Source organism: Rissa tridactyla, chromosome 16, assembly GCF_028500815.1.
Source record: "Rissa tridactyla isolate bRisTri1 chromosome 16, bRisTri1.patW.cur.20221130, whole genome shotgun sequence".
Classification (NCBI taxonomy): domain Eukaryota; kingdom Metazoa; phylum Chordata; class Aves; order Charadriiformes; family Laridae; genus Rissa; species Rissa tridactyla.
The window spans coordinates 7317529-7343059 of record NC_071481.1 but is presented as its reverse complement, the minus strand read 5'-3'; the positions used below and the strand labels follow the sequence as shown (position 1 = coordinate 7343059).

General features: G+C 43.9%; 1 protein-coding gene across 5 annotated transcripts in view; it reads right to left on the bottom strand.

Annotated features, from left to right (window-relative positions):
- Nucleotides 1-25531, bottom strand: part of UBR4 (ubiquitin protein ligase E3 component n-recognin 4) — a 78541-nt gene that overhangs the window by 6551 nt on the left and 46459 nt on the right. For all 5 annotated transcript variants that reach the window (XM_054222498.1, XM_054222499.1, XM_054222500.1 and 2 more), the window contains 34 exons: nucleotides 24964-25132; nucleotides 24209-24353; nucleotides 23435-23520; nucleotides 22835-22922; nucleotides 22513-22706; nucleotides 21223-21462; nucleotides 19948-20086; nucleotides 19299-19424; nucleotides 19003-19131; nucleotides 18212-18555; nucleotides 17887-17977; nucleotides 17431-17515; nucleotides 16910-17037; nucleotides 16068-16197; nucleotides 15412-15569; nucleotides 14767-14876; nucleotides 14091-14232; nucleotides 13250-13331; nucleotides 12095-12268; nucleotides 11541-11662; nucleotides 10929-11126; nucleotides 10722-10802; nucleotides 8274-8361; nucleotides 7744-7871; nucleotides 7197-7304; nucleotides 6849-6968; nucleotides 6004-6194; nucleotides 5509-5682; nucleotides 4879-4978; nucleotides 4092-4310; nucleotides 3718-3831; nucleotides 3267-3409; nucleotides 2844-2969; nucleotides 1827-2021 (listed from right to left, as the gene is read on the bottom strand). In XM_054222498.1, coding sequence (XP_054078473.1) covers nucleotides 1827-2021; nucleotides 2844-2969; nucleotides 3267-3409; nucleotides 3718-3831; nucleotides 4092-4310; nucleotides 4879-4978; nucleotides 5509-5682; nucleotides 6004-6194; nucleotides 6849-6968; nucleotides 7197-7304; nucleotides 7744-7871; nucleotides 8274-8361; nucleotides 10722-10802; nucleotides 10929-11126; nucleotides 11541-11662; nucleotides 12095-12268; nucleotides 13250-13331; nucleotides 14091-14232; nucleotides 14767-14876; nucleotides 15412-15569; nucleotides 16068-16197; nucleotides 16910-17037; nucleotides 17431-17515; nucleotides 17887-17977; nucleotides 18212-18555; nucleotides 19003-19131; nucleotides 19299-19424; nucleotides 19948-20086; nucleotides 21223-21462; nucleotides 22513-22706; nucleotides 22835-22922; nucleotides 23435-23520; nucleotides 24209-24353; nucleotides 24964-25132 — 4867 coding nt within the window. The remainder of the gene's footprint in view (nucleotides 1-1826; nucleotides 2022-2843; nucleotides 2970-3266; nucleotides 3410-3717; nucleotides 3832-4091; nucleotides 4311-4878; nucleotides 4979-5508; nucleotides 5683-6003; nucleotides 6195-6848; nucleotides 6969-7196; nucleotides 7305-7743; nucleotides 7872-8273; nucleotides 8362-10721; nucleotides 10803-10928; nucleotides 11127-11540; nucleotides 11663-12094; nucleotides 12269-13249; nucleotides 13332-14090; nucleotides 14233-14766; nucleotides 14877-15411; nucleotides 15570-16067; nucleotides 16198-16909; nucleotides 17038-17430; nucleotides 17516-17886; nucleotides 17978-18211; nucleotides 18556-19002; nucleotides 19132-19298; nucleotides 19425-19947; nucleotides 20087-21222; nucleotides 21463-22512; nucleotides 22707-22834; nucleotides 22923-23434; nucleotides 23521-24208; nucleotides 24354-24963; nucleotides 25133-25531) is intronic.

Here is a 25531-nt window from a genome sequence, read left to right as displayed (position 1 = left end):
TCAGGCAGTCCTACACAGGGAAAAGCAGTGCTAGCTGTGCACTATCGTTTTTTTTCCCAAATTAATCCAGTTGAGTATTTATCTGCTCCCAGCGAAGCATGCAAGCCTAGCAAACTCACTTTTCCTTGGAGCCGTGTACGGTACTAGAGGTGTCTCTCTGCAAGGCCGCTGGCATTGCCCCAATACAGGGCAATACTACTGTAGAGCTATTTTTCCTTTCTTTTAGAGAAAAAATGGAGTCAGGCCAGCCAGTCCATGTGTTCAGATTGTACCATCTCCCATCTGACACTAAGCACGTGACTGCAGCTCCTACAGCCAGACCTTAGAATCAATTTCTGTTATTCATCTACCACAAAAGCAATCACTGAGAAGATACAGGCCAATTTCAAAAACAAAAAGACAGTGTATTTACTGTAAGCTTATATATATATGATTTTTTTCCTTTCCCGTAGCTCCAGTCTCTGCAGGACTCCTGACACCCCAGAGCTGACCGTGCAAACTCCGTGTTACAGTAGAGCTCGCGAAGACGTATCCCACGTTACCACAGTTTCTATTGCTCTACTTCATCAGGAAGAGGCTGCCAGCCAGGGAAGTCCCTCAATTTTTAAGTTAGATAAATGCTTCCTATCAGGAAGGTATAAAAGCAGCATCCTAGCAGATACAGCTGTGTCTGGGTGTCAGCGTTGTGTGACCTTTTCATTTGCTACATGACGCAGCTGGTAGCCAACTAGTAGCTCTCCATTTTCTCCATTTAATATCGAACACGTCTTTAGAAAAAAAAATAATGTCTGGAAACTACATAATGCATTTTTATACAACAGCCGCACAGCAGGTTCTGGGCTCTCTGGTGCCAGTAAGCAGACTAACGTGATGAAAAGAACAGTTTCATTTATTTGTCTCCCAAGGGACTCAGAAAACAATAGCACAGGGATCTGGAGATAGATATTAAAAACAATAGACAAATTGTATTAGAGCCAGAATGTTGATTAGTTCCAGGCGGGAAAGCGAGAGAGATTTCATTGCACTCCATTTGGAGCGACCTTAGTTGAACACGCATATCTTTTAACATTTATACCCTCTTCTAATTAATATGACTCTTGGTATCTAGGTACACAAATAAAAGGCATCTGGGCATTACATTTTCACACGGGGTACTGTATTATCCAAACCAGCTCATGCACTCAAAAGTATTTTGGTGTCTATAGATTTATACACTTACACATAGCGTCAAGCCAAAACATGCCTGATACTTGCGCTTTGTATAAATATCCTATGTTGCTGTTTACAGATTAAAAAAAAAAAATTAAAAAAAATATAATTAGAAATGTCACGAAAATCTGATGGACCTGAATGCTACAGGAGAATTCCATTATGTCAAAACTGGAACCAAAACTGATTCTGTTGTTTTCATGTCAGATAAAATGATACCAGGGTTAAGTTTTCAACTCACAACAATTACTTCATCATAGTGTCTCTCTCCTGTCTGCTCCAGAGAAAATTAAGCTGGCAGTGCTTCTTTAATAACCCTGTTGCTCACCCCAGAGGTAATAATTACATCTAGAATGGAAAGACAAGCTAATTCCCAATTGCTTTTACTCAATAGGTTCCCTGTTATCCTGCATGTTCAGGCGGCAACGCTTTACTCCAAACAACGTAAACCTCTAGCAGTCTGCTTAAGATGTGCAATTAGGTTCCTCCTAAAACTTTTTTGCGATTTCCCATCTTTCCTGCCACAAACATGTAACAAAGGCCAGATTGCAGCCCTTAGAGACCTTTCTGAGACTAAGAGCGGAAGGCAGAGGTTGTGGTAAGAGAAAGGTACTGACGTGTTGAGGACATAGAGCACTGTGTGGATTATGTAGGGAATGAGGTGTATGTTGCTCTCCCTTCCTCCTCCTCCAGTATCTACGCTGAATGATTGCTCCATCGCAAACCGGAGAAATAGCAGTTTAATGTCATGGACATTGAGCTGGTAGGTGGGTTCCCGCTGCCCTGTGCATTCCTGGAGGTATGTGTTGTGTCTGAAAAACAGCAGTAAGTGTTATTTTATTAAAAACCTTTAAAAAAAATTAATACAGTTTGTTCTTCCACACCATAGCTCAGAATCTACGCAAGTATCTCAGAGAAAGTATCAAGCAAGTATCTCATCACAAGTATCTCATAAAAAAGCTTTAAAGAATGAACAGGATACAAAACACAAGTGCTGCCACCTTTGATTAACCTCCCCAAAGGGAGGCTCTCAGCTTACTCCAGCAAATCCAATTCCATCTGCTTACAAACACACACTCATCGATACTATTTTCCCACGTCCAGGGCTTGGGATACAGCTCCCTGGCTGAAATGCCATTAAAGATGTTACCACTCCTGATTTCTGACGTGGCTGTACAAACCCAGCACAAGGTGGAGGAGAATAATGTCAGCAGGATGAACCACCTCCATCTGCCCTAGGTACGTGGTCAGGCTGCTGTAACTCATTACCATCCAACAGAGGTTTGAAAATCTACACAAGGGAATCCTGTGGTGTCAGACAGGTTTCTTTTGTAAAGCAGGAGGTCACTGGGCCGCAAATGAATCAACACTGTTATTGCATATTGCATCTTCAGGAGTGACGAGGGGTTGAGGAGGTAATGAATTTATTTATTTATACGAAGCCAAGAAGCAGACACCTGCACTTTTTTAGGAGATGTATTCTTGATGGCAGAATCTGAAATAGCTCAGGTTTATTAAGATTTAGCTGCCATCATCCCTGATTCCACGATTGGAAACTAGCATGCCTCGGTGGAAACGTACCGACTCACCTATCCAAATGCAGAACAGCTCGAGAAGTAACTTTCTCTACTCACCGTGCCAAGCAAGTAGCAAAAGCAGACTCTGGCACATGAGGTCCCCAGACTGGCAGGAGTCCATTACACTTGGTGTTGGCATTTTGTAGGGCTGCACTCTCCCATTCTTCACGGCCGCGAGCCAGTCTGCATTGAAAAAGCAAGCCACACCCAGGAAATTTAGAAGTATGCAAATTTTCATCTAAGAAATCATCAAAAAATTGACAATTCCACAGCTTCTTTACATGATGGACTTCACTTTTCAGAGTCCAGGCCTGGCACATTACAGTAGGCCACAACAGAGAAGCCCACGGCTGTCTCCAGGCTGTAAAGTGATCAACTCGTAAGCAAACCCAGCCTGAGTTACAAGGCCAGTGCCTTGCTCACAAACCACCTCGGAAAAGAACACGAACCACCACTACCCAGCTTGTGATCAGAACGTACCTTACGGCTGCAAGGTGACAATCGTAGTGGACAATGTTGAAGTGAGAGACCGTGCTGTATCCCTGTTGTTTTCGGGGCTTGTTCTCAAACTCCTCTAGTGCAACGCGTTTGGTGAAAGTATAAATACCGAGGACTTTTGTAGGCTGCAATGACACAACAGCTACGTTAAAGATCAGGCACTTCGGAAACAGTTCACACTTTGTGCTGTTTTGACACTGAACTGAATTTCATCCCTCCCAGTCCCTACCTCAAACTTACACTGATCAAATAGTTTTCCAGCTTTCACTGGCAACACACTTCCACTTCCCAACAACCTCTGGAATTACTGATCTCAAGAACAAAACCTGAGACTTCCTGATCATTCAGAGCCAACACACTAACCCTTGCGCAGCTGGATACTGGCATGTCCCCTCGGGCGGTGAGAGGCCTTTGCAAACGTATCTCACTTTACCTGAAACTTGTATCCTTCCCGGCAGATGCAGCAAGTCAGACCTGGTTCTTCTATAAGCTCCTCCATCTGTTTAAGCAGCGCAGTCTTGGTCACTACCTGACCCTTCTCGTTCGTCTGAAAGAGAGAACAACTCAAGCAGGTTAAAAAGACAATGATGAATGCCACCACTGTAACAGGAATGCCCCCCCCACTTCCCAGCCTGCTATTAGCAACCGTTATTTACTCTCCCAGCAGCACCAGGCAAACCGTGGGCTTGAGCTCTGCAGTATTTGTCAGTAAGTCATTTTACATAACTTCTTGTGTGGCAGTTTTATCAAGACAGAAATAAAAGGTCACTAGATCACTCGTCTGCCATCAGTGCAAACAGACATTACCGTCATCCCCAGAGTGCCCAAGGCCTTCTGTCTCATTGCCATGGCCATACGCTTCTTCTCCGCACGTGTCTCCTTCCGGGCAGCATCGATCTTCTTATTCACCTCTGGATGTTCCCTCAGTGCCTCCAGAAGATTCTCTGCTAATGTCCCAATCCCTTCATCACTAGACACCTGCTCCAGTTTGTGCAGGTTGGTAATCGAGTCTGTACCTATTAGCACCTAAGAGGAATTGAAACAGCACTTTCTTCAGTAAAAAGGTGCCCATAACAGTAACGGTTCCCTCCAATCCCACCCACAACAAACAGCTGAGCAGAAGCACTTGATCTGGAACAATTTTTGCCAAGTGTCTTACTTTCTTCTTTGATGCTCCTACATTATGGACCCTGGACTGTAAAACTGTGTACGAGACTGGGGCAATTTGCCTCTACACTGGCCATTACCAAGAGGTCAGATGTGGATGTTGGATAAAGAGCATTCTTAGAACAACAATCAGGCCCTGAGAAGCTTATAAATACTATAAAGTTCCTGGTCCTAAATTACCTCCTCTTCACGTTGGTGTGTAAATTTCACGCCACACAGAATGAGAAGGTATTTAAGTAAAAATCTCTGCCGTCCAGACTTTTCCTGACGAACAGATGATACCTAAAGCTGGTGTGTCTCTCTAAGCCCAAGAAAAACAGCATAGAATTATCTACTACAGAAATAACTGCTTCGCTACAGCCACAAAAAGCAGCGTAACAAGCCAGCCACGTCGTGTCCTACTTGGCTTTCAGGACAGCCTCCTTACCTGCGTAGCAGGGTGCTGTGTGGCAAGTCCACGGAGCAGGCGCAGGATAAAAGGAAGTGCAGGTCGAGATAAAAATTTCTTCCATATGTCTGCATCCAAACTGCACAGAAAAACAAGAGGCAGCAGCTGAAGGGCAGTCACCCGTTCCGAAAAGGCACCTGGCGGTCAGCCAGCAGCACAGCTTGCGGAGCGCAGGCTGCAGGCAAGACAGGCACCCTTCCCCCTGTGTCCCTCCTCCATTAATTAACGAAGTGACATTCACACTCCCCCTTCCATGTTGTGCACACTAATAGCCACAGTGTCAGCTCTCAGCCTTGGGATTTGTTTTGCATTCATGAGCTGGCCATCAGTAGCAAAAGCTCGTTACAGGGCAATAACTAAGGAACAGGCAGGAACCACAAGCATCATGATATCCAAGAAATCAGCTCGGATGGGTATCAAATAGGAAGATTACAGGCTTTTTAGCCCATCCCTGTAGTAGCACTGTCTCACCAGACCCTCTGCATCACAGCTGTACCAAGTCTGAATGTTTCGGAACGCGGACTTGTTAACGGCTTTCTTGGAAGATTGTTTGGGGATGAAATGAAAGAAGCTGGTGCAGGATTATCACATGCATTAAGTGACTCTTACTTCTTTGCACTGGGGATGTGCTTTTTCATGTAGTCAAGGGCATTCTGCGTAATTCCCTTCTGAAGGATGAGATCTTTCAGCTGATGGCCGTTGCTGTTGTTCTTTATTCCCGCTGCTATTTTACAGAAGCAGTCTAGGAAAACTTTATCATCTCCACTGTGCTCCTCATCATACCTGAATGAAGAGAAGGAATGGTAACTTGGAGGCTCTCCAAAAATCTCTCCCTGTAATTCTCATTGCACTATCGCTGACTCAGAAAAGCTACTCAGACTCTAGTCACCTCAGAATATATTCTAAAGCCCTATTTCTCGAGCTACACGCTCACAGATTTCTTTTTAAAATGGCTTAGAAGTGAAATAGGAAATTAAGCTTATGCACCAGGAATCTCTGAAGCTTTGCATTACACTGAAGTAAACATCAATGAGAAAAAAAAAAGGTATAGACTTGTCAGTACAACTGATTTCATGTGCTTTTAATTGAAATATGACAACATACTTATCAAAGTTGCAGTAGGGCTTGAATCGATCAACCAGAATCTGCATTTTCTCCATTTCCCCGAAGGACAGGTAAGGGATGATGCGTAATAGGCCTTGCAAGACGCTGAGATTGGAACGGACAAAAGTGCTGTTAATCTGATCGAGCAACATTACCAGCTGATCTTTGTCACCGGTTAGGAGGAGGTTACCCTGAAAAGGAAGAAGATCATGATTTATGTCCAGGAATAAATCTAAACATTCAAGACCAAAACCCTGCCTCAGTCCCAGATGCCTCGTGGAATGGCTCTGGCAACTCCTCTAGCTGACAACTGACTTCTTCAACTTACGATTAAAGAATTTACTAGACAAAAAGGTCTCATAATTCCAGCCTAAAGGATGTCATATTTCTATACACCAACAGTTTCAAAAGACGACCAAGAAACTCTTCTCATTCTCAGTGTAGTTGAGATATTGCTTTTATCCTCAATTAGCTGGAAAAAATCAATCATGTTTTCAACATGTACGAAAACACTCAAAAAAACAAGGCAGAGCTGTGTCTTTTCTTGTCTCTCACTGGCCTGTGGCCCAAAGCAGGGAGGAAGGGATCCAAGCAGTGCCTAATAACCCCCACCCCGACTGTGCAAGAACCATCCCAAAGAAGCCTCGCAGTGCTTTTGGTTCAGGGCACTCCTCTTGCCCTACCTCCACGGCCTGCTAAGACATGCCAGCAAGCGTAACAAGGGTTAGACTCCCATGTAGCACACCTCTACAGCTCCTGAAGCTCAGCATCACTGTAATAAGATATTTGCAAGCCTTGAATTCCAGTCAACATTTCCATTCGCGCACCGAGCCCCAGGCGCTCACCTTGTCCTCGCTCAGAGGTTCTGCGTTGGATTCATCCAGTATGATCTCCATTATACTAAGCACTTGTTCCGCCACGGCCGCTCCTCCGCTGTCCTTACTTTCCTGCTCAGCCACCAGAGCCTGGAGAAGATGGCAGCAGTTACTGTAATACCAGCAGTAACTGGTTTAACTGACCCACATGCTTCCACTCACTAACAGACAAGGAATGGCTAACAGATAATTTGCAGCGCCAGTCCAGCAATATTTGAGATCTCTTACAGTTGTCATAAGGCAGCATGAGAGTCAGAGGGAGTTTAAATTAATTGGATTCCATGGAAAATACTTTATGAAAGTCCGGGTTATCCTTACCAAGTTAAGAGTTCCCAGCATGACATTCAAAGTGTTCATCTCTGGCTTGACCAACTGCTGACGATTTATTTTCACCTTTACACAGTAACTAAACAGTTTTAACAGCACCTACAAAATACAGAGAATGCATTCCCTTCAGTACCTTCAAAAATGAGTAGGAGGATTTTGCTGAAACTAAAAGCACCTGATAATATCGCTACTTTCCAGACTTCTGGGGTAAAGTACAAGGCAGACTCTTAGACCAATACTCATCTTGCTTTGGTTTTCAAGTAAGGCCAAGGCAGAAAACAATCATTCTAGCACGATAGGATTTAGTCTTACCTACTCCTCAGCTTCTGCACACTTCAAAGTCTTTGTAAAGAATTGTTAACCAAGAGGAATGGGAGAGGGAAAGAAGGAATTTCTCAAGTTTTCGTTAATTAGTGAATTGAAACCTCTGCTCCAACACTTAAACTGCAACACAAGGCAGATGACTAAACCTGACTAAACTCTGTGGCATTTCCCACCATGTAACTCCTGACCCCAAAGAATGGAAGCTGAGACTCACGGTTAAAAGGTGCCGGCCTTGTTTGAAGTCCTTGATTCCAGTCAGTCTGTTGAGCATGCACTCCAGGCCTCCACACTGCGCCATGACACCTGCCATCTTATAAACTTCTTCCTCATCCTCCTCTTCATCTGCAGGACAGACACAGATTGTGAGGAGAGGAAGCAGCCACGACACGGCAAGCTCATGCAGCCCACGGGACAAAACAGTGAAGCAAAAATGGAGAGTACAGTAGGACACATTTACCAGCAGTTCAAGTCACTTCAACTGTATCGAATTTGAAAAGAATTATAAGCAGGAATACGAAGCAGGGCCAGGCAGAATGGTCCCTGTGCCATGCAAGCATTCGTATTTAAAGTATAGACTTAAAGGGTTGTTAAAATCCTCCTCTACTCTAGGTGAAGCAGGTGAATGTAGCAAAAGCAACATCAATCAACTTTAAGCTCACTGCTGTAAGGATAATAGTGTCATTGCTCTGCAGCAAACCTCAGATTTCAAATCTAATCCCAGCTTTCAGGAGACAAGTGCATTACCAGTAGTGGAGTCAAGAGACTCAATGAATTCCTCAGTTGCATCTCCTAGTAACCCTCGCATGCGGTAAATGATCCTCATTGGCTCCCCCTGCAAGAGAGGAGAGCATTATATTAACTATACCTCTCTGGACACTTATATGTAAGTCTGGTTCTCGTTACAGTGTGTAACAGACACTCCAGCCTCAGTTCTCCTTTGCGCTGTTTTGACTGCGGATGGTAACACAGAGAAATCTTTCACTCCCTCGTTCTCCCCTTACAGAGATAAATTAAAAACAACAGTGAAGCCACCACCTGCAAAAACATCAATAACTCATCTATTGGTCTGTCCACCTTTTCCTAGCATTGCCAATTAGATGGACAGACTGATAATAAACAGTTTCTTCCTCCTTCTGTCTTCTCCAACAGCTTCCTTTAGCACCAGTGGAAGATCCAGCCAAGTAAAACGTGTTTATCTACAGAGAAACGCCTGTTTTCCATGGCAACCTTTCCTTCCAGGGGTATTGCACAGCATTACCTGGGAAACAGAGGGAGCAGGCACAGCCCCGTAAATGATGCAGGAGAGGCTAATTGGATGAGCACTTTCAAATAGATAAAATCTGCAGTGATGGAAAATGGAAGAGGAGGAATAAAAGGCAATTTAATGAGCTTTCAGTAAGACAGTATATTACTAAAATGATACAGCCAAACCCACTGAAGCACAAGCTGTGCTTTTACCCTGGGAAAGGGCTAGTTTTCCAGATGCATTTCCATCTGGAAATACTAACAGCATATCACTAAACTTTCCATTTTAATCCATAGGTCTGAATAAAAAGCAGAAAAGAAAAATCCCAGATTTGGGAGCAGGAGACCTTGCGAGAGAAAACCTGTCAGAGAGCGCGCTAAGCCTAATGTGGAATAAGCAGTGCTTAATGTCACAGCAAATACATAAGCACTGGGAAAGCCCCGGGGGGAAGATCTGCTCAAAGGCCACGCTAGAGACCAGCAATTAACACCACAGGGGCCCTGGTAAAATGGCAGATGAACAAAAAAAGCCAGTGAGAGACAAGGGAAACAAAAAGAGGCCTGAGGTTGCGTTCTTGTGCGCCTGTCTATTTCCTAGGGAACGTGAGCTGCAGCTCCAGAAGCGCTTTGCGGAGGTGCACACAAAGGAAGACAGATGAAAGCTGTTCATTGACAGTAACGCTGAGCAAACTCTGCCTTTCACCATCAGCGCTGCAGCCCGGGAGAGCCGCACCTCAGCTCCAGCTCAGCATCTCACGGGAATGGCACCTCGCCGCTCCGAGCGGGCAGGCTGGCAGGGGCAGCACGTGCGATGATTTCCCTGCGTAACTCGATCAGAGTTCAAATTAGAATTCCCAGATTAAGACCAGCACCTCACTTCCCTATCCAAGTTGGTACCTTACTAAGAATTATCACTGTCACCTAGCCTTGGGCTTGGATTTTGCAGTGCAGAAGGCTTTTTTACTTAAATAAAGCTTGATGAGAACCATTCCCCATATCGTAATTCACTGAAAACAGGCATTTTGTTTCAATTCTTCCTCACAAGCATAGCAAATAAATGGTTTCGTGAAACTGAGGCTTCAGTCAAATGCGACTGCAAGCTAAGAGTAAATGAGGAACGAACAAGAAACATTGGGCAAATCAGTCACCTTTTATGATCTCAAGTGCCACTAGCAGCGCCTCTAAAGAACGTATTTGTAACGGGCAAGGATCAAGTCTGATGGATTCCTTCTCAGTGGGAATTTATTTTAGTGGTTACAAGAAAAGAAGGGAAGAGCTTGTCCTGGACCACATCCACCCTGGGAACAAGCTTACTGTGACTTGGTGGACTAGTCCCTTTAGACTGTTGGGTCCATTTACTCATCTGAATAACAGGCAGTACACACTACTAAGAGCAAACTGGGAGGATGAAATCTGTCAGGTTCTTGAGATCCCTACATGAAAAGCACAGGAGCAGAAGTGCAAATATGGAGAAATGTTGGATGCTCTCTGCATAAATAACTTGGTTTCATCTCTGAAGTGCAGACTGACGGAGCAATCTGGTGTCCCTGTCTGTACACACACATTAAACTGGCATGTGCAGATGGAGTGTGAAATGCGCTTTGAAAGGCGGTGACACAAAGTTCAGCCGTTTCCCCAAAGGAACGTAAGAAAGTTTATTACTCGAGAAGACAGTTCACATATCTGACATGCTACACGGGTAAGTTCAATACACTCACCTGGGTCAGCATCATGTGCTTTTAAATCACTTATGTCGCAGAATTGAGTAACAGTCTATCCTAAGAGAGCACAAAAAGGTGCTGACCAATTACATCCAAGAAATTATATGCCAGAAAATAAATCCTGACTCGTGTGATTTTTATTCCCCTTTTATTCCCCGCCACTTTTTTTTGTTTGTATCAAGGACAGGTGCTTTGTGCTGTTAACATATATGGAGAAAACACGCACCTCATTAGTGGGACACCACACCTTCTTGTAGACCTCAGCCACAGGCAGATCCAAGCTGATGATCTTATTGTTCACCAAAAGCTGGAAGGGAGAAAACAAAAAGTTAATAACAAGCTCAGATTGCATCACCATTCCAGCCATCATGAGCTGCCCAGAAACGGAGTCCTCACACACCCGTGCATGAAATCCACACTTGTGCATTCTCACCTCCATTCCACTGTCATCCTCCAGCAGAGCTACCAGGTCACAGTCCTGACAGATTTTGTTCTTGATGTCCCTCATGAGTGGCCCGATGCCAGGCTCATTACTGCTGTAGGGATTTCCTGGCATTCTGCCCTGTAAGAAGTCTTCCTGCTGGGGATCTTTCTCCAGAGTTACAAAGAACTCCGTCACTTCATTCTCTTCCTAAAGAACAGCAGCAGAGACAGAGTGAATAAGTTTTCCCCTAACCATGCTCCCATTCCTGCATTTTTATGGTAGCAAGTGACAGGATGGCCCTAAATCTTCGGTCCTTTTGTCACTGGTGCACCCTGCGGCACGTTGCCACACATGTGGCATTTACAGGATATCTAGTATCATTTGGTAAGCAAACTCCTCAGCACGAAATACTCCTGGTTCTGCTTTTTTTGCCCAGAGCATGCCACAGCAGGGAACTTGAATACTAAAATCCCCAAAGGGCATACTACTACAGCCCTACTACACTGGCTACTACGAAATCATTATTGCAGACACAATTGGGTTTTTGCCAAAATGCAAGCAATTGTATCTATTTAAGAAGTCTAACTTCACAAGCGATGCTACAGCCATCTCTGTACTTACAGGATAGATAATGCTGCATAGTCTCTCAAAGATGAAGACCGGAGTCCTGTAGTCATCAAGGCTGTAACGTTTTGCAGTCTCTATACACACTGCCATAAATGCTTTGGTTTCAGATTCTGTGCCTGCCAAGAAACAGAAGTATTAAAAAAGACACAGGAGTTAATTTTACAGGTTCCATTTTAACTCGGCATACACAATAAATCCGTCTGCAATAAGCACCATACTTTGGTGCCCTCTTCTTTTGCATATCCACTGCTTAAAAGATGAATGGTTATTTATTGGTATGTTTATTAGGAAAACCCTTTGCATGCTTGGGCTGCAGTAAAGCAATCCCATAAAAAGGAGGAAATTTAAATTCCTGGAAAATAATAGATGACTCAAGGAACGTTATTTACCTTTTCTGCGCTAAAAGGAAATATTGGAAGGTCCAAGCCATAAAAAAACCCCTCGCTACAGTAGTCTTTTAGAAAGCAGTTCTTTGTGTGGCTGTAACTATCTGCTTTTTCAGATTGGTTGATCCACACTCTGGATTTACGGAACTGAGGTGGTTTTACCTGTTGTCATATCTTCCAGCATCTCCAGCAGCATGTCCTGGGTTTCATCGATCAGCTTTGTTCTCTGTACCACTAACTTCCTCAAGCACAGGTAACCATTCAGGACGGTACCCACCAGGCGGCTCTTGAAGTGCCTTTTGATGGACTCCACCTCCACGAAGGAAGAAAGAAGACCTATAAAGGAACGAGATACTCAGGCAGCGGGAGAGAGAGTTTGATTTGTTGGCCCTAAATTTCACGTGGCCGGCAAATAGGGCACAATATCACAAAAGCAGCACAATGAAATAGCTTTTTACAACTAGACATCGTCAGTCTGTGGTTTAAAGCTCAATTCTATGAACTGAATGGTTGGAGGCAAAACCCTGGGCTGTGAGAGCTGCCTTTATGGGACCATGGTGAGGGTATGAGGAAAGGGTATAAGGAGCTTTCTAAGGGCTTGATAGAAGATTCTGCACTTTTTGACATTTTTCTGTCAAAAGATATTTCAAACGCAGATGACTGCTCCCCTTCTAATACTTAGGCTAGTCCTGATGATGTGACAGCAAGTGTGGTACGTGACTTATCAGTTACATCACCAAATCGGTCATTCCTGTAATAAAGAATCAGCAAACACTTGGATTCTTTCCCATGACATATTTATCAATATGCTTTTTCTTGCAAAAAGCCAGGCTTTATGAATTAGTCTGTTAACTTTTTAAGAACATGGAAGAGGATATGAAAAAGAATGAGCTAGTTAATGATATATTCCCATTTCCAACAAGTTTTTGAAAAAAGTATACCCTAGAGGATTCAAAAAAGAAAAGCTACCATAAAACAAGTAAGTAGGAAACAACAGATAGGAATAAATCATCAAATGGCCCCAGGAATTATACTGTACAATACATGTTTTTAAAAAATGAAGGAGAAAAGTGATATGACAAAGTTTGTTTATAATACATTACCACAGTTCAAGTAACTAAAAACTCAAACTGACCACAAAAAACTATAGAAAAATCTATTTAGGGATTATGTGTTAAATTAATGGCAAAAATCCAATGCTGACAATTGCAAAACACTGAATCACATATCTGTGAAATTCCGCTACATGCTATTACAGAACAACGATCACTCCGTCCCTAATCCTACTACAGGACTTGTGCTGATGCCACCAAATACCTGTGAGACTCTTCAAGGCATATCCCTGCTGCAAATCAGTGCTGAGCGTTGCTTCTTCCAAGGCGAGTAAACGAGCTATTTCCTGAAAATAATTAACAAGCCCATTAGGACAAGAAACTGCAATGCCAATAATGAGTGGCTGGCGAGTGTCTAACACGGGGGGTACAAAGGAACACAGCAAAGAAACAGAGCTAGCCACAGAGAAATTAGAACTGCAACGCGGCAGTGGGGAGAGAATGGGGAGAGGAGAGAAAAACTATTCCAAACATCCTCCTCTTTTTCTCCCTATTACCACCGCTTTGCTCTAGTGGCCCTCCATGATGGACTCAAGGCCACCACTCATATGGAAAGTGGCGCCTCTGAAGTGCACAAGGGATCGCCACAGCAAACTCCTAAGACCTAACACTCTGAAAACTGCAACTTAAACATGGTGCTTCTCCAACAGGCCATAATTCACACTCAGGGAACGGTAGCACACCTAATCCTCCTTTGTTGTTAAGGGCTTTCAGAGTCCAGCCTGGCAGCTGAAACAGCTTCCAACTTGGACCTGGTGCCAAGTCAGAGGAGCAATATTTATACCCCTTAGCATAGCTGCCCCCAGAGCAGTTAATTAATGTGTACTGGCCAGTTTGCACTCAGGAATGCTACAGCTGGGGCTAAAACCACTGTAGTGCTCTCTGTTCAGAGATGACAGCGCACAAGCGTGAACTTCATAAACCTGCCAAAGGTCAGCAACAAAGCACTGAACGAAGAGATGAAGATTTCAAGGCAAACAAAGGCAAACCGACACGTCAGGGACAAGCTTTCTGTTGTTACCTAGCTCCTCCATACGAGTCCGTACCTTAGTGATGAGGCTGCCAATATAGGGCAGAACCCCCCTGGCTGCCAGGTAGATCTTCCAGTGGGCCGGTTTGATGAGTTTCTGATAGAGCGCCAGGTACTCGGCCGCACACTCGCCAGCAATGCTCAGCTCATCCAGGTAGCTAGTAAAGAGAAACACAAGCTGACAACCACTCCACAGTAACAACAGGTATTCGCAGCCTAAGGACACCATGGAAAGAAAGAAAAAGCCTCCAAAATCTATCCTCCCTGTTGTCCTCCTAGCTAACAGCATAACTGATAGTAATTGCTCAATGACTAAAGTGGGATTTTGTCCCAAAAAGGATTACCTACTAGCATCGGTTGGGGTAAGTTTTGTCACAAGAGTTAGAAGAGGGTTCATCCTATCATTTTGCTGTCTAAGAGGCAGGGAGAATGTTGTCCACACAGCTGAACACTATCTGCTAACCTCTGGAAAAAGCAGAGAACTGCAATAGCTTACTGCCAGGCATCAAAAAAAGGCCTCCCTAAATCTGCACCATCCCAGCTAATTAAGTTTTAGAATCCAGCCAAAAAAGACCAGTGAACCAAAGGTATACAAGGGAGAGGTGTGAGAAAACTTGGAAGAAGGGAGAGATTCTCATGGGAATTAAAGAAAAATAATCCTGGAGCTTTCAAGTGTGGCAACACAGAAATACCTTGTCAGGAGATCAAGGACCTGCTGTTTGCGGCTGGGGATGGTAGCCAGAGCTTCCACAATAGTACACGCAGCCTGCCTGGCAGCTTGAGTGGCAGGAGTGAACAGCACCTAAGGGAAGAACATTAACAGACGGTATCATTTGATGTGCACAGATAAACTGGTGATACCTTACAAAAAGGTACAGCATACGTTGGGACAGTCTGGTGACCCGGTGGCAGCGTTCTCTTGTTCTTCCCAATGCTTGATTCTGTGAGAATGCCCACTTTGCTCGCCACCAAAATGTTTAAACGATGCACTGTGTAGGCGACACGCTAATCCACATACACAAGCAGAAAAACTTGTGCCCACGACCTATGAAAATTCAGTAGTCAAAATGCAGCTAAATAGAGAGGTAGGACGCCATGGCACTTAAAAGGTTCAGAGTTTAAGAACATGCAGACTGTTGGATAAACGTTTAGATGCAGTATTTTTAAGGGAACAAAGCTGCAAACCTGACTTGGAATTAGATGAAGTCAGCTACAGTCTCCCCCAAATATTATTGCTCATACCCTCTGCAAAGCACATAAAATGCGGCGAATTACCAATGCTCTCTGACTGTTAACTCTGCCCAGTGCATCCCACTGGAGTTTTCACCCACGCTTACCTGCCGCAGCCAGTTGTTGTGTCCCAGCTTGAGATCCAGAGGGCAGGTTCTCTTCCCACGGCGACTCATGAACTGTTTCCATTTCCAGACATATTTTTCCGACAAGTAGAGCTGGTGAAGCTCAGCTTTGCTGGGAGGTTTCCCATTGGCATCTATACCTGCAATATTGACACAGATCAGGAGAACTGTCAGCAGCTACTAACTGCAAACTGCCATTGTATTTTTTGTCTTCGTACTGGAACTCTCCAAACTCGTGGTGAGAAGCTGAGTAACTTCTGATTTCTTTCTGCTGCCATTTTCACTTCTGTGTGGAGCTATGTTCACTTCCAAGCCAGATGCAAATCCCACAGCCTCTCAGGGAATTCAATCAGCTTTTCAACTGGCTGGTATAACTTTAAATGAGCAACAAGTTTCGTTTTTTACACCCCCCTGATTATCTTGAGACACAGTGCACTTTCTGCTCAGGGTTTGTGCAACACAGCCTAGAATAGTCAGTGCTACGATCTCTAGGGACTACACAGCTAAGTGTGAAGATGGTATCAGATGGCACGGGACAGAAGCCAACACAACTCTAACAGAAGTACACTCCTCATTAAACCTGGAGGGACATACATGTTCCTTCACAAAATTGCATGAAGTTAAAAGCACAGGACTACCTCTGGCAGGGAGGCACTTTTTCCAAGCTTCATACGATGCTTTGGGGTCCCTCTTAAGCCACAGCTGAGCTTGTGCGTGGATTTCATTGCTGTAAGGCTTCACAGTGGTGAGAGCATCCACAGGCACATCCTAATGAACAAAAAAGCTCTATGATTCTTCAGAAAGCCACAGCCTCTTCCCCTACGAATAACTGCTGTAGGTGTATCACTGGTCACGTTTGCTCCATGAATAGGGAAACGCAGCTCTTGGACAACAGCAGGGTATACACTGTCTGTTAGTGATGAACTAAGAGAGATGCCTCACTCCAGTTACTACTGAAATGACAGTAAACCCATCTTTGCCATCCATCTGCAACTACCAGATAGATAGATCAAAGCAGGAACATATCTTCTCCCTTGCAAACGTTATCCTAAATGACAATCAAGGAGCAGCCAATCAATATCGTTTTTATCAGAATTGTAGCTTTGTATTTCAAAATTCGAGTCAAAAGTACTTGATTCTACAAAGCTGCTGAAAGCACCAAACGCCTGCCCAAAATAACCAAGCCGTAGCTTTGAAGTAGCTCTTTTCCCATGCCCCAAATCTGAGCGGAAAAAAAGCAAAGACCACTACTTTTGAACAGTAGTGGTCAAAGCCACCAAAGAACAGTAAAAAATGGAAAGCAATTACCTGTAATTTGCAGTCTGCAAAGACAAGAGTCACAGGACTCGTGCTTCCCTAGTAACTGTGACCAGGAAAAGCACGCCCCAGCTTCCCCACAAAGTTATTAATCACTGAGATCAGCGTGACGGACCTTAATCAGCAAATTTTCAGATGCTTTGCTCAACATGTAAGGCAGTACCTTGTTTTTCTTGCTGGTTGGAGCAGGTGGCTTGATCAGCTTTTGAAGAATGCGCAGGCACATGAGGGTGATGTTTTCAACAACCACTGGAGTCTTAATGTTCACCGCCATCAGAAAGAGACTGAGAGCTGAAAGACAGACACAAATTTTCATTCTCCTGTAAGATCTGCAGATAGGACACCTCCACAGCTCTATACGGCACAGTAAAAGCGTTTACAGTTAGGTAAGACCTCATATCCTCAAGCAAAACTACCACATTCTTGTGCAGGCACGGATGGAAAACAATTATTTTTTATTACAGCAAGAGTCTGGCCATCCTTCCCTTTCTACCTCCATCTTTCTATCTCTCAACACTCCCATTTCAAGAAACGAACTACCCCAAAACAAATCCATCTGGTGCTAACTCCACTTTTAACCCTAATCATAAGCTAAGTCAGTATCAGTTCCCTTACTTATTATAGTGCACAGACCTGGGCATAGCATTTTAAAATAAGGCTTTCACACTAGCTGTTTGAACTCACCACAACGTAGTCGGAGCTCCCAGCAACTGTCTTCCTTTGAGATGGAATCTGTTAGCAGCAACATTTCATACTGGAGGCTGCTAGCCTGTAACAGAGACACCAGTTCAAAGGCTTAAGAATTCTTGGTGATGTAGCCATCCTTTTTGCCTTCTGATATTTAAAAAACACAGGTTCAAAACACATCCATCTAAGTAAATTTAATCCCATGCCCATTTGGGACGACTGGCAATCTATTTGAGAGCTGCAAGCAACAGCTAAAACAGGCAGAACTGCCTGAGGAAACTTAATCCCATCATTTTATGCTTTACTCTAACATTTATCTTAATTCCTATCAAGATACAGACACCTTCCATATTACAAATAGACCATGATAATAGAGAAGACGCAATGATTAGAATACACCAGCAGTCACAGAGGGGGAGAAAAAAGAAATAGGAAAAGACTGGAGTCTCTCACCAAGTCTGGATTTGCCCAGTGTCCCTTCAGAGCTGCAGAAACCTTCCCAATGATTAAGTCATTCATTTGCTGTGTGGCCTCTGGATTGTCCCTAATTCCAGAAGGAAAAGAGAACACTGTTATGCTGTGCTCGTATTAAATAGCAAAAGCTCGCGGGATTTCAGCTCAGTGAGTAACAAATGTACAAGCGGTTACAGTCTACAGTTTGCTGATGTAAGATACCTCCCCTATAAAGCTACTCCCTTCTGGTTGTGCATTTACACGCGTGCGGCTTTCCAGAGTTCACTGGAAGTCAGAGGGCTGCAAACCCTGAATCAGATCTAACCTGATCAGAAGGCACATGAGCTGACGGACCTCCTCCCGCATAGTGGCTGCGCCCCGGCGCAAGTTGTAGTCAAAAAGCTCTCGGATAAGGCCCTGGGACACAAGGATATGCCTGATGGCAGAGTTGGTCGCCAAAGCCCGGAGCAACGTTATGCAGTGTTCAGTGACGGCTGAGGCACAGCCATAGCATTTAGTCGATGACGTGTGGCCACAGCCTAAAACAGACAAGGCACGATACTGGCTGGCAGTAAACGTGGGTTGGACAGTGGTTCGCGAGGACTTTGTTGCTGCCTCTCTCTGTTGGAGATCATATTCCAGGAGCTCCTTTCGAGAGGCAAACACTTTCTGGAAACACAGAAAAGGAGAAATGAAAGTTGAGGAATTGCGAGGCAGCACCTAACTGCTAATCCCTCTCACAGGTTATCTTCACTGTATATTTTATGGAGAAACATTTTAAACATTTCAAAACCTGAAATCCTTCATGTCATTGGCAGACTTGGGAAATCCATTAGAAATATCAGCCTAACTCCCGGTTATCTGCCCAGTTTAAAGGCTTGGTTGCCTACATTACACACAATGTAACACTGGAAATGTGACGAACCCATAGTACTGGTGGTAACCATAGCTTTTAAAAATTATTATTTTGTTATTTCCCTGAAAATACGCACCTGATCACTTATTGTTAATGATATCATTAAATGCAGAATGACAACATCTTACTTTCTATTTCCGATATGTATCTGGTGACAGAAGAAAACACACGACCCAAATTCAAATCAAAGCACAACATACCTGGATGATTTTGGAGAGTTCATCGAAAGAGTTCTTGCAGTCACCACAATACTCCTGGGCTAACTGGAGTATGTATCTATTCACACTAGCTGAGGTAGAACTTATCGCTCCACTACTTCCAGATTCATCCTGGAACAGAGGGGAAAACAAGAAGGAATCATATATGGAGGCTGCACACAAAAATAACTACTGCAGAATAGCATCTGAGACAAGGACCTTTCGCTGTACTGCCAAGAACAGAGGCCAGTGTCTCCCCAGCCTGGAGTTCTGCGCAAGATCCCTCTGTCCCTTGTTACCTGGGGCTTTTCAGGAGCCGCCTCATTCACTTTACACAGCAGGTTTTCCAGCTGCGGTCGGTGTCCCATTAGCTGGTGATACACTCTGTCAGCCTTGTCCAGGAGAGTGTTGATATTCGTTACCGCCTAAGAGTAAAGAAGGAAAAGAAACTCTTATTTTACATTCAGACATGATTTTTAATTCCACAACCACCAACCTCCAAGTCTTCCGTCTCTTTTGCCTTTTTCTGGAAAACCAAAAAGCAATCCCGCACCCTGCTTCTGCCCTGAGTACCACCCTGCTGACACTGTGCTCAGCGCGCTTGTCCTTTGGGATGGGCCACATACTGCAACAGGTTCTTCATTCATTGGCAGCGCTCCTCAGATGGGATGGTAACACATATAGCACAACCCAAATTCACCCCCTTGTACAGCAAGGCAAAGAGACGAAGTGCTAGATAGCTAGTTTATAAGTAAAGCAATTGAATTATACCTTTTGAAAAATTACTTATTTGGTGGAGCAAGACCGTAGATAAGGACTCGTCGAGAAACCTTGACGGAGCACTACTTTTCATGTTACTCCCAAGAGGGATGGACCTCTGATGCCCCTGCACTGTTGACCTGGCCAAGAGGTACAGCGCTTCATTAAGGAATCTGTTATTAGTCTCACCTTCTTTCGATCCTCTTCATTTTCTATGGGATCCACTGCACAGCAAGGCTTGGCGTACAACATGAAGTCAAAGCGAGCGTATTTACAGAACCCACAGGCGTTGCAAAGGAAGGGATCTTTCTCGTCATAATTAATGGATCTGAAAGGCAAGCAAGAAAGGTCAAAGAATGCAGCTGAGCTTTATCAAGGTAACTGAGGCAATGAAGTAAGCTGTGAATGGACTCAGTAGGTGAAAGGAAAGTATGGCCCTTAAAACGTCTAACCTACCAGATTGCCCTGGGGCGGCCACAAGAGAAACACATGAGAATCAAAACCTACAAATCAGGCAACAAAAAAGCCCTTACAGAAGTGGTGCCCTGGCCAGAAAAAAAGCAGTAACAGATGTGAATTTGTTCCTAACAATTCTACTTGAACTACAGTAATTCCCAGCAGAACATCAGACTAGGGCACTGTGCCCTTTACGAGAACACAGATAAAAGGAAACCATTTTGTTTTGTAAGGTCTAAGCTTTCAATGGCTTTCAGTGTTTGCCCAGTTGCAGTGGGACGAGCTACAGCATACTTATTACCCCATTGCAGAGTAGAGTAGCACAGCACGGACTGATTTATAGCTCCCATAATTCAAGAAGGGATGTGGAAACCTTTCGATATTCCAGTAATCACCTGGTATATGGAAAGAATCTGCTAAACACCTTGAATCCCCTGAGGATTAGAAAGGAATATGGGACAACAATAAGGGGAGAAGAGGTATCAGATAAGGAGACAAAACTCACAAAAGAGAAGGATTTATAATACTGTAGTGAAAGCTTGAACAGCGCACAGTAAATTATGCCCGGAGGCCTGCTCTGAATGAGGAGAGCAGAAAAGCTCTGAACAGACAAGCGAGCACTGTCTGTCCAGCACCCTAAGTCAGGGATCCTGCGGGGAAACCCCCCTGCCATTGTAGAATTCAACTCCAGCCTCATGCCCTTGAACAGGCAGGCCAAAAATAACGTCCTCCTGGGAATTTTCTTTTTTAAACTTCTGAGGGCTTGATCTGAAACTTTTGCGTTCTTTCAGCATTGTTGTATCAGGTTTCCTTTGTTCGCCTGCATTAACATTAAATCCCTGTAAGCCTGTTTTATACTTCTCGACTAATTTGATTGTGCGCTTGTATTAACCAGAATCATGTATTTAAATAGCAGGGCATTTTGTTGAACATCCAACTTGGGCAACAGCACAAGGGCTGCATAAACCCCTGGCGCTGGCTGTGTGGGGAGGAACGAGGATGACGTACCTGCACTTGTGGCATTGGTACACGTTTTCGCCGCAGTTCCCACACACCCCCGGGTTGGCTGGGACGGATGCGCTACACCGGGGACACTGCAGGGTTTCCGTGGAAGCTTGGTAATTCTCATAGAAATCGGCAAACTCAATCATCAGGTTCGAAGCCACAATGGGCAGCGGCAAATCAATCTTCACCTCCGTCTGGCCTGGGGTCAGCTGGACTTTTTTAGCTTTGTGCCAACGAGCCGGCCTGGGAAAAGGAAAGAAAGCGGCACAGTTTTTCAGCGGGGAAGTACCCTCCCTGCCCACGTACGAAGAGAAGCCAAATGCAACCGTCTCAGCTCCAAATCTACTTTAAATGGGATGAATGGAGAGCAGTTCTAGGACTCGTTTCCTTAGCTTCTGTATTGACATGATATGTAGCCAGAAATACATTTTAAGCCTTTATCCTCTTCATAGAGAGAGACTGTTTAGGATTAAAGAGCTGTTGATGCCTCATGGAAAAACTTTAATTCTACAGACATTTTCTAGGGATTTTCACCTCCATTTTTTTATTAGTAAGGACATTTGCATGAAAACAGGATATTTATTTCTAAAGATCTCATCTGCTCCCACTGCTTATTCTCAACCTGAAGTCAGAATCCTCTCTTTGTGACATCATAATCCTCTCCACAGCAGCCACTTGTGATGTCACAGAGGATTAAGACTTCAAATAAGCAATAAGCAGCAGCCACAGATTAATCCCTAAGCCAAAGAGATCTGATTCTGGTGAGAACATCTCAAGAAGTAAGCAGGGAAAGCATATAAGCAGAACTGGCTCCAGACTGAGCAACGTATTGAAAAGGAGCCATTTTTCGTGGGTAATGCAGCAGCCGAGTGTTAGGCCATCCAGCTTCTCATTTTAATTTTACTATATGGCTTCAAACAACTAACGTTAACGCTTTCTGCATTTCTGGACATGCTGCAACATCCAAATCGCCTTCTGAGTCAAATTCTCCAGGAGGTTCTCTTGGTATTAATACCGGTTTCCACACAATGAAGTTAGGTGCTTAAAAGTGAGCCTGTACAACGTTTGCATCCACAAATTTAACAGGCGTATTTCAAGCTCTAGCTGAAATTTGCATCTTTTCTTCAACAGTTTATTGTAGGAGTTTCCAAACAATCCCACCCAACGCGGGCTGACGGTGTCGAGTAATAGTCTAAGAATTCACGTTAGCTAAAACAAGAAGCCAGGCACCTCAGCAGAAATCATAATGTCAAATTCAGAGACTTGCACACAAAAAACCATGGATGAACATACTTGTTTTTCAGCTCCACTATGGCTTGCACTGTCCTGTTGTTGTAATAGAGGTTGATGGTTCGGACCATTTTGGTTCGTTTCAGGTCTCCTATCTTCACTGTCACTTTGCTGATGGTGTGGCTGCCGATTAGTTTCACCACTTGTTGGGTGGTAGTATACCGCGTGTCCACTTTAATGGAGGAAAGCTTGATGTACTGAGAAGACAAAAACAAGGACATGCTGCCTATACATCCCCAAAAACTCAGAAACACAGCAAATCATGCTGCTGGAAATGGCTGGGGTCCCTAAAACAGGGAAGGATTTAAGAACAGCAGTTACTTACACAGAAGGGCACCTCTGGATTGTTGCAGACAAGGCAAGGGTCACTCTCCAGGTAATAGCCATCAAATTCCACTAGCCCAGACAGCGTGCTGGAATGAGGGGAAAAACACTGACATATGTAATTCAGCGTTCACTGCATTTTAAACACAAGGCATTCCATCAGAATAGTTTTAGTTTACCTGTAGTCCCAGTCCCAGATATAGTAACAGAAACATTATAATGTAAAACACATTGAAAATTACTGGTTTTCACTAGGCAGCGTTTTAGTATAATTATTAACTGCCAAGGTATGAAAACACAACACTTAATTCTGCAAGTCTATATCCTCCAATTGTTCTAGTATTTTGTAACAGTTAGCAAAAATAAAAGCAAAAAAGCTAAAACCAAACTACTGCTGATAGTGGATGGAATGTCACGTTTTTTAGATGGCAGGAAGGAATCCGCTGTTCTCCCGAGACCAGCTGCAGCAAGCATGCAATCTCAGCAGGGGTCCTTCCTCCACCACAACTTTATCAGAAGACTTGCGTATTCCCCTGGGGATCGCAGCTCCTCTGCTAAAAAGCTCCTTTAGTGAAATGGATCCAAGTCAGAAGTAACTCACTTGTAAATGTTGGAGTTCGGGTGGTTGGTAAGAATGTGGTTTTGAGTCCGGAGGATCTCCACAGCCTTTTGGGAGTATTCCTTCAACTGAAATACAATTAGGAAAATAATTGTCTTCTCAACTTTTTTTTTATTGCTACAAAGACATAAACATATCTCATCTTGTGCCATTCCAGGTCCCCCAGAAGATGCACACACTATACCCACAGGAATTTATGTGGTTAAATCATTACCCAGGAACGTAAAAGATCCTAAAATTAGACCTTTACCACAATAACAATGCTATTTGCCAGCCAATCGTTGCAAATGCCTGCCACGATTCGTAAGGCATTCCCAGCTCTTTAAACATACACATACAAGTATCAGTGCGTCTAAATTACTTGTTCTCAAGCCCCCCTGGTCCCCTAAGAAATCCTATCACTTCCTTTGTTCAAAAGTCGTGGTTACAGAAGATTTCTAGGAGCTGAAATGTCAAAAATCTAAAAATTAGAGCTAGCAGATAAATGTGTTTTCCCACAAAGTCTTCCTGTGGGAAGGAAGCTTTCTTCCAAATAAGAAAAACAACAAAAACACCCAAACCATAAAATAAAAATCCACACTCCCCAATTTCTTCAGGACCCTGCATTTTTTAACATTCAAAACTTTGGGAACAAAAAAAATTTCCACCAGAAGCTCTTTTGACAGAAAATCTGTCCCAGCTGTATCATAAACGAGTACTAACATAACTCACGGGAAGCAGCAGGACCTGGGATGCTGCACCTGCTTTTCACCGTACCTTTTTCTCAGTCTGCTGTGTTTTCAGAGAGAAATATCCTAGAAGATCTACGAACTGGGCAGCCTTTCTTCCATAGGCTGGAAGTTCTGGCCAGATTGACCACATGAGATCCAACAGCAATTCCTGCTGAGACTTGTTAGAGTTCCTGTTGAATGGATTACATATCAATTAGGCCTGTAAAGACAGCTATATTGACCGCATAGCACACAATCTTATTTTAAAGGAAAATACATGCTACAGTTCACCAAACCTGGAAGCTATTATCTTGCTATACACCAGAGTTCACAGAGTTAAATCTCATCTCTTCTTGCCACCAGCAGTTTTCCTGCACTCTCTGAAATGAAAGCAGCTGTCTTGCAATAACTGAATAGAGTCCGGAAGGAATTCAGCACCCTGAAACGTGCCTCTCCCTATATAACTCCCATCTTTTAAACTGTATGAGTCTGCACCTGCCTCACAAATTCACTTTCCACAAGTGCCTACTCCCATACATGTCAGGAGCCGGATTCTGCAGACAGAAATAAAATGCTTCTTGCAGACAATAACTCAAGCTGATCAATAAGTCACAACTACTACCTTCAGACCAAATAACTGCAAAACTGTATGAGCAATTCAAGGGGACACAATCATCTGCAAGCCTCAGCATCCTTCAGGACAGAGGCTCAAGCATTAGCTCTTCCACAAGGACAGAGCTCTTCCTAACTGAGCTGAGGCTGGCGAAGAAGAGCCAGGTCAGAGGCTCCCTCCCAGCTCACCTGTAGATGTGGAGCGCGAGGCAGTGGGCCTGCCATCTCACGGAGGACGAGTTGGACTCCAGCAAGAAGCAACGCAGGAACTGAATGAGGGTCTCCTTATCAGCAAACTTGTTCAGCTGGTTCACCAGAGCTGTACACAGCTGATCCTCCTGACTGCCCGAACTCTCGCCTAGGGGATATCAAGTGGCAGAAGAAAGACAGACTTAAAAAAGCAGATGGCAGGCCAGTTTCCTATTTTATAAATCACAGAGCGAAGACAATTGGGACAAATTACTGTGTTTCAGGCAACAAGCAAGTTTAATGTTCCTTTCTTTTTCCAAAAAAATATAACCTAGTACTCCTGACTAACACGGAAGAAAACTGTTGGAAAACTTGCCTGTAAGGACTTGAGAAATATGCTACACGTCCTGATAAAAAGAAAAGGATAAGCATGGACAGTGAAAAGACTCACAGAGAATCGTCTAACAGAGAAAGCCAAAACGGTTCCTTGAGGAAAAGCCAAGAGAGAATTTATGCCCATGACTTTTATAGGAAAGCTTAATTACTTTCCCAGGACTTCGGGTAACCA